Source organism: Mixophyes fleayi, chromosome 8 (assembly GCF_038048845.1).
Source record: "Mixophyes fleayi isolate aMixFle1 chromosome 8, aMixFle1.hap1, whole genome shotgun sequence".
Lineage (NCBI taxonomy): Eukaryota > Metazoa > Chordata > Amphibia > Anura > Limnodynastidae > Mixophyes > Mixophyes fleayi.
In genome coordinates, this window is record NC_134409.1 from 104,670,379 (window position 1) to 104,689,322 (window position 18,944).

Consider the following 18,944-nt stretch of genomic DNA (forward strand, 5'->3'; position numbering starts at 1 on the left):
CATTTCACCAGGTAATTACCGCTTGCATTGAAGATTAGTCCAGCGCTGTACTTCTGCTGGAAATTACCATTCAATAATCCTGTACAAGAATAATCATTGCTGCTTCAGTTTTAGTAATATGTTATATGCACACTCTACTCTTCAGAACTATGATGTATACAGGTGTATATGGATATTGCTGTTGATGTTGTAAAACTTGATTGCCACTTTACATGCTGGGCCTTAGTTGGAGTTTCTCCCAGAATGCTCTGGGACCTGTACTTGATCATCGTTGTGCTGCATTCTTCCTCTCTTTGAACATTCCAACTATTAGGAGATTAACATCACAGATAATATAGCAAGATTGTTGCTTTTCTTGATCAATTTAAAATCGCAGGCAGTTCATTTTGTTTGCTGTATGTATGTAATACTAAGTGCATTGCTGTACCTACAGTCTAGCTATTGGGTATCAGTCCTGACAGTGCCTTTATTGTCGGGGGTACAAAATACAGCATGATCCCCACTCCCAGAGGCTACCAGCCCTGCAGTGAGAAGTGCTGAGGCTTTTCCTGACACCCTTGAGCTGGGGGGCACAGATTAATTAATCTGTACCCCTAAAGTGGCTACCCCATTGGTTCCATTATAAGTCCCAATACTGATAGAGTAAAAATTAAAAGAGTTTTAAATGATAGCTAAGTAGATAAAACTTTAAATGTTGTAACATGTAACATAGGTAATTGTATGGTGTTAGTTTTTAGTTAAATATGTTTATCCTTCATTAATGAGTTTAAAATGAATGCGGTAGCCATTTTGTGGGCTGAATCAATACAATGAATTTCGGTTCAGCCCACAAAATGGCTGCTTCCACTGTGTTTAGTTTACAGGTGCAATTATTCACTATTCATGCATGGCTAGATACCTCTTACATAGAACATTAGCTATGTAAATGTTTGGCTTCATGGACCCACTGAGCACACATGAGCAAGTGGGAGCATGCTGGTAAGTTTTCTGTGTACAGTACGACGTAACACTATACAACTGTCAAAGTAATGTCTATTTTTTACAACCTAATTACAAAAGAAACCAATTAGTGTGGAAAAAAAGACAAAATATTCTAGTTTCTGAGGTGTTTTTGCCCTTTATTGCATTTTGTTATGATTTGTTCCAGCACGGAGATCCAGGAGGCAGAGACCAGAGGTGGAGTATAAAACGGGAGCAATAAATAAATTGGCGTCTAAGGAGGGTGAGCGCTGTACATAAATAACAACGGAGCTTCATCGACTTAGCATTCAGCCACCAGTTTTACGAACTCTGTGAAAAGAGATAAGAGTACTCTGGTCAGGAAAGAACACTTTACATACAAAGATAAAGCCACTGAATAAAACAATTAAAATTTTTTTTTAAGATGTACTGTACTCTTTTTGTTGCAGGCTATATCATTGTTCCTATGTATGTTTTTGTAGTAAAATCATATTTGGACAATGGGAAATAAAATAGGAGAAAATAGTGTGGCAGGCCGTGCTGTGTTTGTGCAATTGTGCCTGGATTAGCAGGATTTATAAAATGTTCCAGTGACAGGTTTCCGGTAAAGTATGTCCCTGCTGCCACTTATGGTATACAACCTCAATGTATACTCAACTTCAATTAGTATACTGCTCACATAACCAATGCAACTCACATACATAATTAAAGTATAGGACATCATAGCTGCCTTTACATTGCGTTTTATATATATATATATATATATATATATATATATATATATATATATGTGTGTGTGTGTATATATATATATATATATATATGGATATATATATATATATATATATATATATATATATATATAAGAAAGAATTTTTAAAGGAATGACATGACCCAAAACAAGATTTTTAGATTCCTGTGGATTAGGTTTTACTAAAAATATTTGATTTGTATATAATTAATGATTTTACTGATGGGGATAGCTGTCTGTAACCACCAATGATAGCAGAATTCATCTTATTTAAAGAACAGCCTCATATCACATTCCTGATGAAGCAAAGAGATTCCCTGTGAAACGCGTAGTGGTGACTAATACACTTTTTGGGGAAGATTTTTAATCATTCATTAGAGGAACATTTAATTTTGGGCTAATTCTAAACGGCTTCTGCTGCTGAAAATCCCTGAATGCTTTTAGAACACTAATTAATTAACAAATTAGTATATTTTCTTTAATTACATATTTATTTTAAGGAAATACTGCACAATGAATTATGCACTTTTCTCAGAAAAGTACATAATCTATTGTGCAGTATTTATTCTTTATTATGTACATAAGTACATAATAAAGAATGTTTCTAAATATTATTGGCAATTGTGGATGTCAGTTATATACAATATAAAATGTCATTTTATTCATCTTGTAGGTGAGTGTATCCCCTAAGCTTATACACTTACTTACATCTCAGAAACCATTATGAGATGGTATGTGTCAAATGTTAGGATACAACATAGTAAATGGCAATAACAGTCTGATAGAGCTAGAAATAAGTTCAAGAGTGTGTAAAAGCAGGTGTGTAACATTACAACATAGGACCTCCATAGTGGGCTTTGTTCCACATTTATTATTATTATTATTATTATTAATCTTTATTTATAGAGCGCCAAATGAGCTCTGCAGCACTGTACAGAAGGCAAACAACAAGACAGTACATGGTATAACAGTACAATACAGTAAATAAATAACACTACAACTCTCAACATAGCTACTGGGGTGACAAGGGTATATTCAGCTCCAGCAAAAACCTGTGCCTATTAGTGTGGGTGTAAATAATGGGTTTAGAGCCACTGAAAAAGGTTCACAGACAAAGAAGGAGTGGAGCCAATGGGCAGAGAGCCCAAGGAGGAGGTGAGCAAAAGTAATAGGTAATAAAAACAGGAGGGAAGAGGATCCTGCTCATTAGAGTTTACAATATAAATGGAAAGGGGCAGACAAACAGTTGACACATGGGGATGAGCCAATGTAAGGGGGCCTAAGGGCAAGAAACAAGAGTGGAAGAGATGTAGGATGAAAGAGGGTGAGGTATATATACTACATGGTAAAATGTTTTGAGGACTGGTAGGCTTTTCTAAACAGGTGCCTGTTTAACATCACAAGCATATCCTGATCCTTCCAGTTCTCTATAATATTCTTATCTCCTACACATTGATAATACAGTCATATGTGTACAACAATCAGGCATTTTAACTCATACTTGCCTACTTTGGAGATCTCCCGTTCGGGAAGGGAGATCTCCATGCTTAGGATTGGGGGCATGGCCAAGTATATTTAGGCCCCGCCCCTCTGCTACACCATACCAATTTTCTTCTATTACAGCAGGGAGCAGGGCCAGAATGACACGATTAGCCCTGCCCCCACCCACTTCACCAATGAAAAGGACAGGATGAAGGAGCTTTTGTTATACATCATGCAGTGATGATGGGCTTTTGAGTGGACAGGCGATTGGTTAGTGCTGCAGAGTTCTAGAGCAATAGGTTTGAGACACAAACGATTACCAAACTAAACCCTATATAATGCTGCATAAGGAATAATCTTTGTATGTCTTCTGTTGTGGCTCCATAGCTGGATTAATTACATTTGTCATGACCTCTGATCGATTAAGGCGTATGGTGCACATTAGATACATTTCAAAGAATTATTGGAATTAGAATCTGGAAGAGTGATTAAAACAGAGGAAATATCGTCCATTAAATAATGTTCGGTTGTTGGAAATTCTAAGTGCTCGCTAGTTCAATGTAATCCACTTCAGAACAATTAGTGTTTTGTATAAATTGCTGCGTACAGTATATTAAACTATATCATACTGCCTTGTCTTTGTTATAGAGGTGTTTTAAAGTTTTGACATTCAAATCTTGTAGTTGTAATAAAGACTATCTATCTTTACCTATTTATCTTTCTCTTTCACTGCTGTTTTATAGCTACTATTTGCCCTATCACAGCTAGCACATTACATACTAGCAGTAATGGGGTCAACTCTCTGCTTTCTACAAAACAAGGTAAGATACTGAAATATTCTATATACAAACATATCCCAGTTATAAACGTGAAAAACCCAACTAAAATTAATTTGATTTTTATTCGATATGCGTGTTTACTAGTGTTTGTACGAGCGTAAATAGAATTTCCAATGTATTGATGCGCCGAAATGGACCGAAATGAACAAGTAGCAGGTCAAACAACGCTAATGCAACAGAACACAACACAACAAAAAGTGTGAATGGGTTAGTTAACAATGGTTTCTGGTGTCACACTATAAACCATTGTATTATACCCAGGGCCATCTTAACAACATTATGGGCCCCGGGCAAAGCAGTGCACCGGGGCCCCTACATATATATAAATAGATATACTTGCTTAGTGACCCTTGAAGGTTTTTTTTGCAGGTTTTTTTCTTTTGCAGGATTATTTATTCTCATTAAGAGCCCTGCCTACGGGGCCCCCTTGCCCATGGGGCCCCCGGGCACTTGCCCATCGTGCCCAATGGAAAAGATGGCCCTGATTATACCATATCCATTAGGGGTTTTACATGCACTGCATTTCCTTAAGGCCTTATACTCAATGTCATTTAAATTAATTTTAGGGTTTTAAAAGCACATTTTAGACAGAGTATATAGCCTAACACATTTAGGGCTAGATTTACTAAACTGCGGGTTTGAAAAAGTGAAGATGTTGCCTATAGCAACCAATCATATTCTAGCTGTCATTTATATAGCACATTGTGCAAAATGGGCAGCACAGTGGCGTAGTGGTTAGCATGTCTGCCTCACAGCACTGGGGTCATGAGTTCAATTCCCGACCATGGCCCTATCTGTGTGGAGTTTGTATGTTCTCCCTGTGTTTGCGTGGGTTTCCTCCGGGTGCTCCGGTTTCCTCCCACACTCCAAAAACATACTGGTAGGTTAATTGGCTGCAATAAAAAAAAAAAAAAATTGACCCTAGTCTCTCTCTCTGTCTGTCTGTGTGTGAGTGCATGTCTATAGTAGGGAATTTAGACTGTAAGCTCCAATGGGGCAGGGACTGATGTGAATGAGTTCTCTGTACAGCGCTGCGGAATTAGTGGCGCTATATAAATAAATGATGATGATGATGATGATTCCCCTTTTTATGTAGTTGTTTAGCAATGCTTTTTACTGTCACAATAGAAATGAACTCTAAGGGCCTGATTTTGAGTTAGGAGCAAAGAAAAGAAAAGGAGCAAATTTGCATCTTGGTAAAACCATGTTGCATTAGCGGGGGAGGTAAATTTAAAATGTGAGCACAGTTTATGGCTGGGATACGGAATGTCACAGATCAACTTTAATTTCAGTGTAACAATAAAGTTATCAAGTATTTGTGTGCTACATGAAAAAGCAGCCAGTGTTTTCTTTGTATGCAAAAAAAATAATTCAATTTGTACCCCTTGCATTGTAACATGGTTTGTCCAGGTGCAAATTTGCTCCTTTTTTTCCTTTGCTCCTAACTCAGCATCAGCCCCTAAGTGATCATATTCATATCTGCATGTATGACATTATACCTAAAATACAGTTTTTACTTCTGGTTTTTAGTCTAGTTTTTGGACCTTTTTGGATAACATGTTTTGTAGATAAGAGATCCCACATACTGTGTCAGTGCTTCAGGAATAGCGGAGCTATAACTAAGCTTCAGACATTGTGTTACTGTTTTGGATGCACATTTTATTTTATTTTTTTAGAATGGACGGCATGTTTTTCATCTCTGAATTTGGAGTCAGTACCTAACAGTCTAGCCCTGAAGTCAGTTTGGCCATTAAACCAGTTTATTATCAGAACACGCAACATACCATCCACGCCAATCTTGCCATCTCCATCTTTGTCACCGGCAGCAAGAAGGGCCTTGGTTTCCTTGGCGGAAAGAGCTCTTCCCTCAGTGGTGAAGCCTTTCAATATAAGACTGCAGAATGGGAGACGTAATTAAGCACATATATTTCTTACATATCATATATGCATTTTGAGAATCATGTTATAAAAAAAAATTAAAATAGAATATATGTCTGATTTAGTCCATTTGTCCAGCAATGTAACCACCTGCAGTATGTAACTCTTGTGCACTGGGTCCCACCTCCATTCATAGAATACAAATTCTGCAAAATGCGAATTTACAAATACAATGCAGAGTGGGGAAACAAAAGCGGAACTTGAAGATTGACTCAACAGACCTAAGCACCAACGTGAGACAGGCTGTCTGGGTTTGCACAACATCTGGATTTGCACATAATTGTGCCACAATTTTGTACATCTATAAAGCAAATAGACCTGCGAATGTTATGCAGTGCACAACGATTGTATACTGCAGGTTGTAACATTGCTGCACATCTTGGCTAAACGATACATTAAATACTTTTGTTATAGGACTTTTTATAGCATGTCCTTATGCCAATCACTGTTCCTTAAAATGGAAAAATGTGGTTGGCTAGTAATGTTGTCTATTAAAAGATCCAGCATCCTACAGAGTACACTTTAGATGCTTTTTATGTGTGTGAAACAATAGAATATGGAATATGTCCATTAACCTACCAGAGCTCATCCTCCTCTATAAATCCACTCCGGTCTTGATCCAGTATGTGGAAAACCTTTTCTACGATATCTTTAGCTTTGCCCTTTAGGCCGACCAACTCAAAGAATTTCTTGTAGTTAAATGAATCGGCAGCTGTAGACACGAGACAAGAAGGTGGATGACAGACTGAACAAAGTTAGAAGTGTACAGACGGTGGGGTCATTATGAGAGTGGAGCAAAGTAAAATTGGCTTTTGGAAATCTCAAATAACTCCACTTTTTACTTTAGTTTTATTTAACTCTCACAAATGTGTCACATATTAAGGAATATGAATAAAACCTGCAGTAAGTGTGATGACAGTAACATTAATGACGTGGAAACCACAGCTTATGCTGTTTATGAACCTGCAGGAAAATAGCTTTAAATGTAGGAAACTGAAAAGCAGGTACGGGGATATCCATAAATGAATCTATACCTCAGAAAGTTTCACTTTATCATACCATATTATGCTTACACAGAACGTGCCACACTACGCTGTTACTATAATTAGCTTACTCCAGGCAAAGCCATATCACAAATACACGTTTAATACTGTAATATATTATATCTGTATTACTTTACAGTTTTTGATGATGTACTCTACTTGCATAGCAATTACCTGAAACCAGGGAAGGGGTTAACATCAATGTACGAAATATAGGGTTGCCACCTAGCCAATAAAATGGACTTAGTGGCAATGCTACTAATGCGGCAGAAACATAAAGGAGATAGGAAAACTGGTATTTTTTGCATATATTAGAAAAAGTGTAGTCCCTAGCGGCATAAACTACTAGATGGTACACATCCTTTCTGTCTCTATTTAGGCAGGACAGCCCCAATTCTAACTGACTGGCCCACCTTTCCATCAGTCAGGACTTTTGTCCCAACTGCCGGAATGTTGGGAGATATGTCCGTCCCAGACGGGTGTCCATGGCAAAGCAGGGATGTTTGTGGGTTAGGGGGCATGGAGGCCCACAGGAAACATGCACACCAGCAAATTTGAAGTGGCCATGCTCCTTTTTCAAAGGAACTTAGTCTGTCCCGATAGTCAAACCTTGAATGTTGGAAGTTCTGCTAGGTGGAGCTGGAAGACCTCACTGATGGATTATTGGGGCTTACAGGAAAGGTCTGAATAGCTCATACTTGTTTACTCTCCCAGAGAGAATTATGCAGAGCTCCCTCCCGCATCCCACTCACTTCACAGGAGAAGTGGGTGGTGACTTGATGACCTAATTTGCAGCGAATCGCGCCATTATGGCCATGTCCCCATACTGGATGGTGCAGCAGGGGGAGGCCATGATGACATGAATCGTGCCAACACTTCCCCGTATTTGCCACTTGGATCTCCCATCAGGGATAAAAAGAAGTGGACAAGTATTATTAAGCTGGCAGATTGTGGTATAGATAGCTCATAGTGGCCATTAGTCCCTAATTTCCAGTTCCAGGATTTAAAGATCTGTCCCTGAAATCCTTTGTCCCTGAAAATGACCCTGTTTTGAGCAAATGTACATTAAAATAGCTTTTGCTGCATATATATCTAAAAAGTGTAAATGTCAGAAAAAATGTTTATTGAGGGAATACAAATTTTAATGTTTGCATTTTATATGGTGGGGGGGGGGGGGTTCTAATGCTCAGATCTCCCCCATCCTAGATTAAATCTAGGATAATAATAATACTCCTGGCTTTAGTATATACCTCATTTGATGTGTTAGGTTGTCTATATATATTTATAATCTCTTTCTTTATAGAAGTCGACAAATAGGTGAGTACATTACATGAAAGTAAAAATGCCACATTATAGTGAATCAAACCTAGTAGCAACAAACATAGCAGGTGAACTAATAGTTACTTAGATAAATATTAGACTACTAGAAGCTGGAGGGCAGTGACTGGACACACAAACCCCTCAGTTATAATTCACCCCCTAATTGGCAAAATGTTTATTTTCATTTTTTTTTTAAAAGGATTAGGGATTATGGGAAAGGGGGGAAATCCAGGAAAGAGGAATGGTATTTGAAGGAATATGGGAGGCAAAGGGTGGAGGGAGCGGGATTTGGCAGAGAGGAATCTCAAGGTATTGAGTGCTCAGATGGTTCCTGCGAGTGTGAAATTATGGTATTGGTACCAAAGGTTCTAAGTTTTGTGGAAGGCAGACACATTATCATTAAGTAGGCTGGATAGATATTCCATAGAGGAGACGTACCATATACAAATTAGCATACATAGCCTTTCTATTTGGGATGGGGGGCTGATTTTTCCATTCCCCAGTGATTAGGATTTTAACTGCATTACCTATGCAAACAATGATCCTAGTAGTTCCGACATGTCAGATCTAAGCAAACTAATGCTATATTCTGGAACAAACAAGGTATCATTTTTGTGGGCTCTGCATGAGCAACTTACTGATGTTGATGTTGGATTGTGACCCGCCCAAAAAGCGTAAAAATAGGCTCAGCACACGGATGAGAAAAGCCTAAGTGCTGAAGGGGTTAAATAATCCCGTCCTGCAAATGAAATCTCGTCTCTCCATTTAAGTGCAGATCCATGCGCTCCCCTCTAAAAACTGGTACATTCGCATTTCTTCCACCTTTGCAGCTCACAGTAAGGTAGAAAAAGGGCGCGGTTTAAAGTGTGCTCTACCTATGTATAATGTACATCTAGGGGCTGATTTTGAGTTAGCAGCAAAGCAAAGAAAAGGAGCAAATTTGCACCTGGACAAACTATGTTATAAAGCAAGGGATACAAATTGACTTATTTTTTTGCACGCAAGAAAAATACTGGTTGTTTTTTTCGTGTAGCACACAAATACTTGATAGCTTTATTTTTACACTGAAATTAAAGTTGATCTATGAAACTAAGACATGCCGTATCCCAACTATAAATCTGTCCCTAGATTTTACATTTACCTCCCCCTCTAATGTAACATGGTTTTGCAAAGGTACAAATTTGCTCATTTGTTTTGCTTTGCCCTAACTCAAAATCGGGCCATAGTGGTATAATCTGTGGTTTATTTATGGTATAACCATTATGTCCATTCTTGACTCCTTCAGCAGAGAATGAATGTTATAGAAAAACTTGCAACTTTTTAACATTTGTAAAAAATGGAATTAAAAAAAAAAAGAATTGTATCACAATAAGTATATTTTGTAAATAGTTTATATATTTACTGAGCTGTGTGTTTTTATCCTCTAGTAATGTTGTAATATGGGCTGCAATGTAATGAAATCTTTACCTCTTCTATTATGGTACTATCTGGTAGCTATTTTTTCTATTACAGAGGGATAAGAAGGATTATATGTGGTTATTTGTATTTTTCCGAACAGAAAAATATAGGTTTGTTCTTTGTAGTCAAATTGTAGTTTCAATTGTAATATATTGCTGTCTTCCAAAGCTGTTATTATGCCAACAGTGAAGGTAACAAATGACAATAAATAATGATACTATATGTTTCATTGGAATTATTTTATATTACGGGTATCATGTTTTACTATGCAACATAATTATTGCCATCATCTATCCTTTTACCCATGTCTGGATTTAGCTTTTATGCCTCCCTAGGTCTCCCTCCTCCTCCTCCTCCTCCTCCTCCTCCTCCTCCTCCTCCTCCCACGCCTTTGCAACAAATCTCTACAACCTCAACCTCTAGAAGACCCATCTGTAAGAGATATGAATGTATTCTCCCTATAATTAAAAAAGATCATTGGCCCAGATGCTATAAACTCCTTAGAGGCATTAACAGGTCATTAATGCCTTAGAGGTCTAGGAGGCTATGCTTTAAGATAAGCAAAATATTTAAAACTTAAGAGATAAGAATAAGCGGGTGCAAATATATAGTGACAAGTGTCTTTCTTTGATTAAATATATTGTTTGAACTGATGGAGATGTGCAGGGGTAGAGGTCCACTGAAGTGTATCAGGTTGGCTATCACTGCCTTATTGCAGATATATCTATATTTATATATATCTGTCTATATCTATATATATATCTGTCCATATATATATACATATATATCTATAGATATCTATATACATACATATATATATATATATATATATATATATATATATATATATATATATGCTTATATGCTCATACGAATGTGTGTGTTTCCATGTGCGAATGTATGTTTGTATATGTATGTAGTTTTTAAATACTGTATGATATATGTATGTATAAGGCTATTGTATCTACACTATTTTTAAGTAATGGAACTGAAGCATTCGTATGTGCTTTCAGTCCCATTGTGCATCCCTCCACTTCATAACACTTTTTCCTCCTCATCAGCATCTCCTCTCCCCCAATCATCACCATCCTCTCCCAATTTTATCCTCCTATCTAATCAACATACCCCCTTCTGTCATTATACCCATTCATCATCACCCGTTTTATCATCACCACCCCCCCTTATCATATTCCCGTTCATTATAATGTCCTCTTTCATTACCCCCCCACCCTCCATCAATATAGAGAGCAGTGGGGTGGTACTGTGACATTTTGTTCAGAGGGGATCTGCCACCCCTACAATTTGGGTGCCCTGAGCCCCGGGTCTTTCCACAAATCTGGCCATAACTTTACATGTCAACTATTAAGTAGGTCTCACATGTTTCATTGTAAGTATTGTTCTATTATTATTATTTTACATTTTTTGCTTAAGGAACCTTACTTTTGAACTCTTGTGTCCCATCAGTTGTCTTTGCTCTAGGATCTAGGATATACATTATATATATATATATATATATATATATATATATAGAGAGAGAGTTTAAGTAGACTAAGTGCAAGCACAACTCTCAGTTGTAGAAAAAGATTCCTTGAAGCTTCTCCAAAATATTGTAGAAGTACATTAATGAAGAACAAGCAATAAGAGACACAGGTAATCCTGTCTTTTTTTTACTTCGGGCACGCCTAATCACAAGTGGAGTGTGCAGTGTGGTGGTGGGATCCACATTGGTTATAATATATTATATTATTACACTATATGCAATTTTTTTCCCTGTTTTCTTGGTTTATGAGATGATTCTATACGTCTAAGAAGTATACCAGATTGGACCTGCACCGTAGACCTGCTGATGTGCGCATGTTTCTATATATATTTGGTACGCATATAGGAATATTACTTGGAGGCAATACACTATTAGGTGTCTATCCCTTCTCCCTTTGTTTTTTTTAGATATATCTGGTTTTACCACCCGGTTCTTTTGGCAGTGAGGCAGCCATCTGTTCATGTGGAGTGTTTTCTGTATATTGAGGGACTTGGAACCGGATTAAGTAAAGCACCTATTGTGTCTATTCTCGGTTTTACTATATGTATACATATATATCATATATATATATATTTATATATATATATATATGTGTGTATATATATATATATATATATATATATATATATACAGAGAAAATAGGCAGAAACATTTAGTTAAACTTGCGTGATGGAGTATGCAAACAAAGAAATAAATTTGTCTGAAGGTAGAAACTCCTTTACTGTATTGGTACATGAATATTTTAATTAAGAAAATAAAGTTAAAACATTTACCTGTAAAATAATGGGCATATCTGGTGAGGACAATAGGTGAATCTAATGTTGGGCTAGGCACACCCAAAAAATGTTTTTTGTTTTTATTTGGAACAAATAACCATATAACCATACCAGGACAAAGCTGAAAGGACAAGGCTGAAATCACTCTGTCAGTCAGACTGTCAGTCAGACTGTCAGTCACACTCTCATGCCTCATCTAAGGAGACACAATCTTGGCACTACAACTACTTCTCTCATAATGCTGAATCATGGGAGATGTAGTCCAGTAACAGCAGCCTTAGGGATATGATGTCACTGAGAACAAGTCTGAACAGAATTATTCTCTTAATTTTTTTAAAAAATACATAGAGGTGATATAATTCAATATTGAGTATATTTACACCAACAAACTCTTTTAGTCACATTATATAATCAAGTAATGAATGAAAAGCACATGAAATTTCAGTGTTCCGGTGCATAGTTTCTACGCTAGTGTTGTGCTTTGTGTTAGCGTTATTTAGAAAGCAGCATGCTGTAATTGTCATCCATTGCCACTAGCTGGTTATGCTAATGAATATATGAGGGGAAAAAAATTAAATACTCATAAAATGCACATATGATGTGGCAGGGTAGTATTTAGCTCACAAGATTATCACTATTATTGCAGTGTGAACTTGTCCTACGCCTGCATCATTTTGCTGCATAGTGATTCCAAGGCAGTTTCTTTCTTTGCAAGGGTATTTTTAGGCAAACTTTCCAAAATAAGCTATTTCTTTAAATGTCATGCTCGAGACTACATGAGAAGGCTTATTATTTTATATGACACAATTTACAGCGTATCATAATCTGGGCTGAATATGTCTCTTGCATCATTTCATCTTTAATTGCTTTCCGCGAACAATAAAGCGTGGTCTCCCTTAGGCTGCAATTCTCTGTGATATAAAGATGTTAATCAGATGTTCCTTTAGAGTGAACACAGCTTAATGACACACTTTTTGCAGATTTATACAGACATAACCAGTTGTGAAGGACAGATGGAGAGATTTCCACAAAGAAAGAGGAGAGAGAGATGGGAGGAGAGGGGCTGAGATGCACAAGTCAGCAAGAAAAGGCAAAGAGTGGAAATAAGTAACAGGGAGATAGATGGGAGGGGACCAAGGGGAATGAATGCCGCAATTTGGGCAATAAAACTTGGTAGAGGTTGCCCAAGGACAGTCATCGTATTAAAGTGCAACTTGATTTTGGAAATATAAAAACCTTTATAATTTTCTTCTTTACAAATAAAAATAAAAATAAAATACAGTTTTAAAATCTAGCATGGTACACCAACCATGTCATTAGGTTTATAAGGTTTATAATGTGTAAAGTTTTGATTTTTGATGTAACTGCAATAGGAAATAAAAGTGTTGCATAAAGTTAAATAGCCGAGTAAGCATTTCCAGTTGGGCACTAAAGAGTTATTTGTCTATCTAGCAGCAGAGTGCTGTTTGTCCTTTCAAAGCATGCTGCTAAGCATTCCTATAGAGTCACATACTTTTTTTTAAAAAAAATATGCTTTAATTGACAAAAGGACTCTAATTCCACACAAGCATACACACAGCATAACTTCTCCTACCTGCAAAGGCCCCCACAGCCTTTGAGATATCAGCAGCAGCAAGGACATCAGTCATAGGCATTGCGGCTCTGGATCTGCAAGAGAATGGGACAGACTGAGAGGCAGGGTATGTTCTGATGGACTCATCACTTGCAAGGGCCAGCAGACCTAACTGCGGCTGCTTGCAGGCACGCAACCTCCTGTGACAGAGTGGGGGGAGGATGAAACTACTGGCTGAAAGCCATAAGGCTAGGTGCCAATCACCTGAACATTTACCGATGTCACATTATCCCCTGTGCTTGGGACATAATTACTTAGGTCACTGATGTAGCTGGGAAAGTTTATGGTAAAGGCCCCCCAGGATCAGTCAGCCTAATGATTGGGGTGCACCTACAGATGGGAGTGAGAGGGTTAAATATAATTTAAACCCCCTATCTTTTTACTCATAAGCTTTTTATGCTTTTAGCATAAATCATTTTCTTACTGCGTTGCATTAAAGCTCAGTGGAGAATTCTATTCTCATTGATTAGCCTTTCTTAGTGCTTAATTTTGCAGCAAAGGCTGTACTGGCTAGGCGGTGTTTTATCACATACTGCATAGCATCCATCACTGGCAGACTTCACCACACTCCAATCTGATGGCGGCCCCATTGTGCCCTGTTTGTTTCCAATAAATGAACATGTCCTTTTTATGTAGAATGTTCCGCTGCGATAAAATCATTTTTCATGACAGATTTTTTTGTTTTACAAATTTATCCACACTAAATATATGTCAACTATTGGACTTTTGAAACACCTGAGAGCCACCCCGCAACTGAGCTCGCCAAACCTGTAATTGCTCCTACCATGTGCCCCATGATAATGTTACTAGAGATACACTGGTATAAATAAATGGAAAAAAATTCAGCATTAAAAATAATCCAGGGCTCTGTGCTTGACAGTCAGGCCCTTAGACTCTGGTATTGGGGCCTAGCACAGCTTCTGCCATTTATTAATCTGATTGATAGCCTATTTTTTAAATCAAGGAGATTTTCAGTTCCTTGAAAGTGACAGGTTCTTTGGATGGCAAATAATTGACAAAGAGATAAAGAGAGTTTAAAAAAAGGCTCATTATAGCCCTAGTGACATTTCCCTGACCATTACAGACATTACTCAGATTACAAAGCAAACGTGACGCACATAGTGAGAAATGTCAGGATTGTCCATTTAATGAAGAAGTGCTGATACCTTCCTGGATGTGCACAGGCTAATTTCTGTGTGGTAGAGTGTGACTCAGACAAGGGAGGGATGCTAAGGGTCTCATTGTGTCTGCCAAGCAGAGTTTCCTTCTATAACAATATGCTGACAGTGCAGGACACTGGGTTTTCTACACTTACTGGTAATTGTATCCTGTCTACCCCTCCTCTATTCTGTGTTGGCATCACTCTTCCTTTGGCACAGGCAACTGGCACCTGGGATATGAGCAATATATTTATGGAGTTCTAGCAGCAATACAGACACCACTCGTTGCTTCAAGCATCTGTTTATCCTTACAATCTCTGAAAGTGGCTAACGAATGCAAGTTGCTTTTTATAGAAGTGGTACTACCAATATATTATATAAAAAGGTATGGGATTTGCACATATATCTATATATATATATATATATATATATATATATATATATATATATATGCATAGATAGATAGATAGATAGACAGATAGATAGATGTAGATATATAGATAGATAAATATATACACACACAGAGGTTGAAGTGGCAAGTTATAATCGGTTGCATACAAAATGTTAGGTAATGAAAATTGATAGTTTTGCAATGAAGGCAATAGGAGAAGTGACACACAGATATATATATATATATATATATATATATATATATATATATATATATATATATATATGTACATATATGTGTCACTACAAAGCTTAATAAGCTTATTAAGTTCTCTACTGCACGGATACTGCACAGCATTTGAATCCACACTCCATGCGAGCGAGCATTCTCAGGCTTCAGAATTAAATTAAAGAGAGGAAGAGAACTTTCATGCCCCCTTAGTATTTGAGCAGTAAATGTAGAGCTGCACCTGCCCAGTAAGGTAAGTGAGTGGGTGGGTTGTGCTCCTACCTAGAAAAATGGGGACACCCATTTAAAGTTCACTGTGGCCCACAAGTTTCTTGTTCTCCCCTGCTTGGGATATTTGACTTAGTGGGGCATATTCAATTAGTCACACTGTTCGGATGAACATCGCGGCTGCGCATTTTTTATGTTAATAGGTTACTACAACATTGCAGATTTCCCTTCGGAAACTTATGTGGGTATGAAGGGAAAAAGGCGATGTTGCGTTAATACAGAGTGCCTCCTGAACGGGCGTGAAGACACTCCGCGCACAACTGAATATGCCCCACTATTTACATTTGACGTGCAAGCTGACTACTTTGCCTTAGTACGTGTAGGGCAAAGTACTCCACAGTACTCCACCAAATGCACAACTTTATTCCAAATGTCTCGTAAGCTTTTACATATATATAGGGGAATGTTATCAGTAACTCTTTTATAAAAGAAAATTTATGAGCTTAGCTTAGCAGTCCTGTTATTTTATTGTTCCAAAGAAAAAGTAATTACTGGTTTACATGCACTGGTAAACCTGTAATGTTGAATGAGGGGTTAGAAGAAGGATAACATTTCTGATACAAAAGTACCAAATCACATCAGTACTTGAGTTTGAATGGACTTTAGTTTTGTTTTTTGTTTTATTATAGGTTCACTGTTGTCAAACCTCCTTTAAGCTAAAGAGTTATCAACACCTCCAGAGGCGAAACTAGTGGGCTGTGGGTTTTGGAGTCATACAGCGGGCCCCATTATCTCCATGAGCCCCGGTGTACGGCATCCGCCGCACCAATAGTGGTTCCGCCGCTAAACACCTAATTTCTCTAATGCTTCTTAGATTTATTTCTTCATCTATTTTGTGTCCTTGTCTGTCTGATTTTTAATCTGCTTTAATACATCACAGTCATTCACTTAAATGTATGTGCCACATTATTTTAGTGCTCTAGGGGTTTGTATCTGTTAGAGCATTTGGAGGAAGCAATAGCACTAATATAATGTACAACACGATGATCATAAATAAATATCTGACAGTAATAGCACTATAGCAGCTGTCTGTCTCTACAATCTATTTGGCCTGTATCTAATTCTTTGTTTATTTTGTTTTGTTACATTTAGTGTTTTTGTGTTAATGTTCCTACTGGCCCTTGTGCAACATTTTATTCTTCCCAGCATTGCACATTCTACAGCACATGCTCAGTGGCATTTGAAGGTGGCAGCTGGACGGCAGACATATCTATCTGAGTAAGGGAAAGCAAGTACCTTAAAACGCCAAGTCAGTTCTACATGCCAAACCAATATTAACCTGTCATAAGCTGCAGTAATATTTTTCAACGGAGGCTAGTTTTTCTTCCTCGTTCCAGTCTCATGCATTTACCGCCTACATTATTTAACAGATCTTGCAAGATCTATGCAAGAACACTTATTAGAAATCTTTTACCACTGATCATTTAGATCAAACCTGTGTTACTTGAAGCTAGTACTATAATGTTATCATGATTATTCTCACACTGCCAGTTAGATAAGTTATGCAATTAGCTTAGGTGACAAAACACATGGGACATCTAGCACTAAAATAACCCGCGTGCTGCCTGATCTTCAATGCTGCCAAAATCCATGTAGAGGTGTCAATCACTGTTCTAACATTAACTAATTCCAGCCATAACAGCCAGACCCTTCTCTTGGCCATTCCTACATCTTTCAAATGTCTCATTTCATCTAATGGTGTGGGTCTGAGTCATATACTCTTCTTTAATATAGTCGTTGTTGATAAGCAATCAAATCCACCCCTTCTTTTTTAAACTGTACCCCTACTAGCTTTGGGACCCAAACATTTTGTGCCAGGTATGGTGTCCTCTTTATTATTGCCCATATTTAGGCTTGTGGCTGAAATCCTTTCTAGCTCCTTAATGAACCTTCACCTATCCAACTGTCATGATTTCCAAAATCGGTTACCCTCATCTATTCCTGATAGTCTCAGACTACACCCTCTTATAACTTTGCATCACGTAAAACAGGTAGAAACATAGGGCTAGATTTACTAAGCTGCGGGTTTGAAAAAGTGGGGATGTTGCCTATCGCAACCATTCAGATTCCAGCTGTCATTTTGTAGAATGTACCAAATAAATGAAAGCTAGAATCTGATTGGTTGCTATAGGCAACATCCCCACTTTTTCAAACCCGCAGCTTAGTAAATCTAGCCCATAATCTTATTACAAACGATCTGTGAGAGCTGTTACAGCTTTCAGTCATTAATTAAATACATTTGCTGAATATCCATTTTCTGCCCTATAGGGAACCATTGACATCTATTAATGAGAACACATATAGATAGGTAGATATATAGTTTGTTTTTGCTTATGTAATGCAACTGTGTCCTTAACTAGCTTTTCATGACTGCTTACTTATATTCTACATTAAATACATTCTTAGACATATACAATTATACAATTATATACATGTTGAATAACTTTTCCAGCATGTAATATTTGTGTATAGCTAATTTTGTCTAATTCATGCTGAAATTTGTAGCAAGTCTTTACAAGATTTTATATATATATATATATATATATATATATATACTGAGGTATAGTCTTAAATTATGTCACGTTAGTCTCAAAACTGTAGTTTGTTGAATTATAATTTGCATTAGAAATATCCAAATTGTTAGCACCAGCCTTTTAACTCCCCCATACCTGTGCCAGACGATGGCACACAGTTTTTCTATAGTATATATTATTATATTAATAACCTATATGGTAAACACATTCTCTGTGCACAATCACATCTTCTGTTTCACACGGGTATAACAGAAAGTCAGGTGACTGTAGAGCTCTCACACCACACATTATTCCCCATTCCAGTTACCACAATGTGCACATTTCCATCACTGCCAAAAGGTTCCAATATGGTCATCTGAGTCCTACCCAGCGTGCACCCACTAGCATCATTATACTGGTAGATAAGCATTTGCTGCATAATGCATCCTCTTTTTACATCCAGTTTCTCTACTACCCAGAGCCTCCTCCCCTTGTACTCACTTGGGGATGGATCACGGTCCGTGGGAAGGGCTGAGAGAAGGCAATGGTGAGGTGCTCCTCAGAAGGGATTCCTTCTTAAATACTTTCTCCATCTATTCTATTTTGGGAAGGTTCATCCCCTCC

General features: G+C 37.5%; 1 protein-coding gene across 1 annotated transcript; it reads right to left on the reverse strand.

The window, feature by feature from the left end:
• Window positions 1-1,097: 1,097 nt before the first annotated feature.
• PVALB (parvalbumin) lies at window positions 1,098-18,930 on the reverse strand. Its single transcript, XM_075183052.1, has 5 exons — window positions 18,822-18,930; window positions 13,702-13,775; window positions 6,550-6,682; window positions 5,817-5,926; window positions 1,098-1,290 (listed from the first exon to the last, which is right to left on the reverse strand). Exons 2-5 carry the CDS (start codon window positions 13,760-13,762, stop codon window positions 1,262-1,264), a joined length of 333 nt encoding a protein of 110 aa, XP_075039153.1. The 5' UTR covers window positions 13,763-13,775; window positions 18,822-18,930; the 3' UTR covers window positions 1,098-1,261.
• Window positions 18,931-18,944: the final 14 nt, after the last annotated feature.

What these genes read in the sequence shown, in the direction of transcription:
- PVALB (XM_075183052.1), bottom strand. Translation starts at nt 13,762, where the DNA reads ATGCCTATGACTGATGTCCTTGCTGCTGCTGATATCTCAAAGGCTGTG. An exon ending in ATAGAGGAGGATGAGCTCTG is followed by an intron (nt 5,927 to 6,549) that starts GTAGGTTAATGG and finishes CCCATTCTGCAG; the next exon opens with TCTTATATTGAAAGGCTTCA. An exon ending in TGGCAAGATTGGCGTGGATG is followed by an intron (nt 1,291 to 5,816) that starts GTATGTTGCGTG and finishes CTCTTTTCACAG; the next exon opens with AGTTCGTAAAACTGGTGGCT.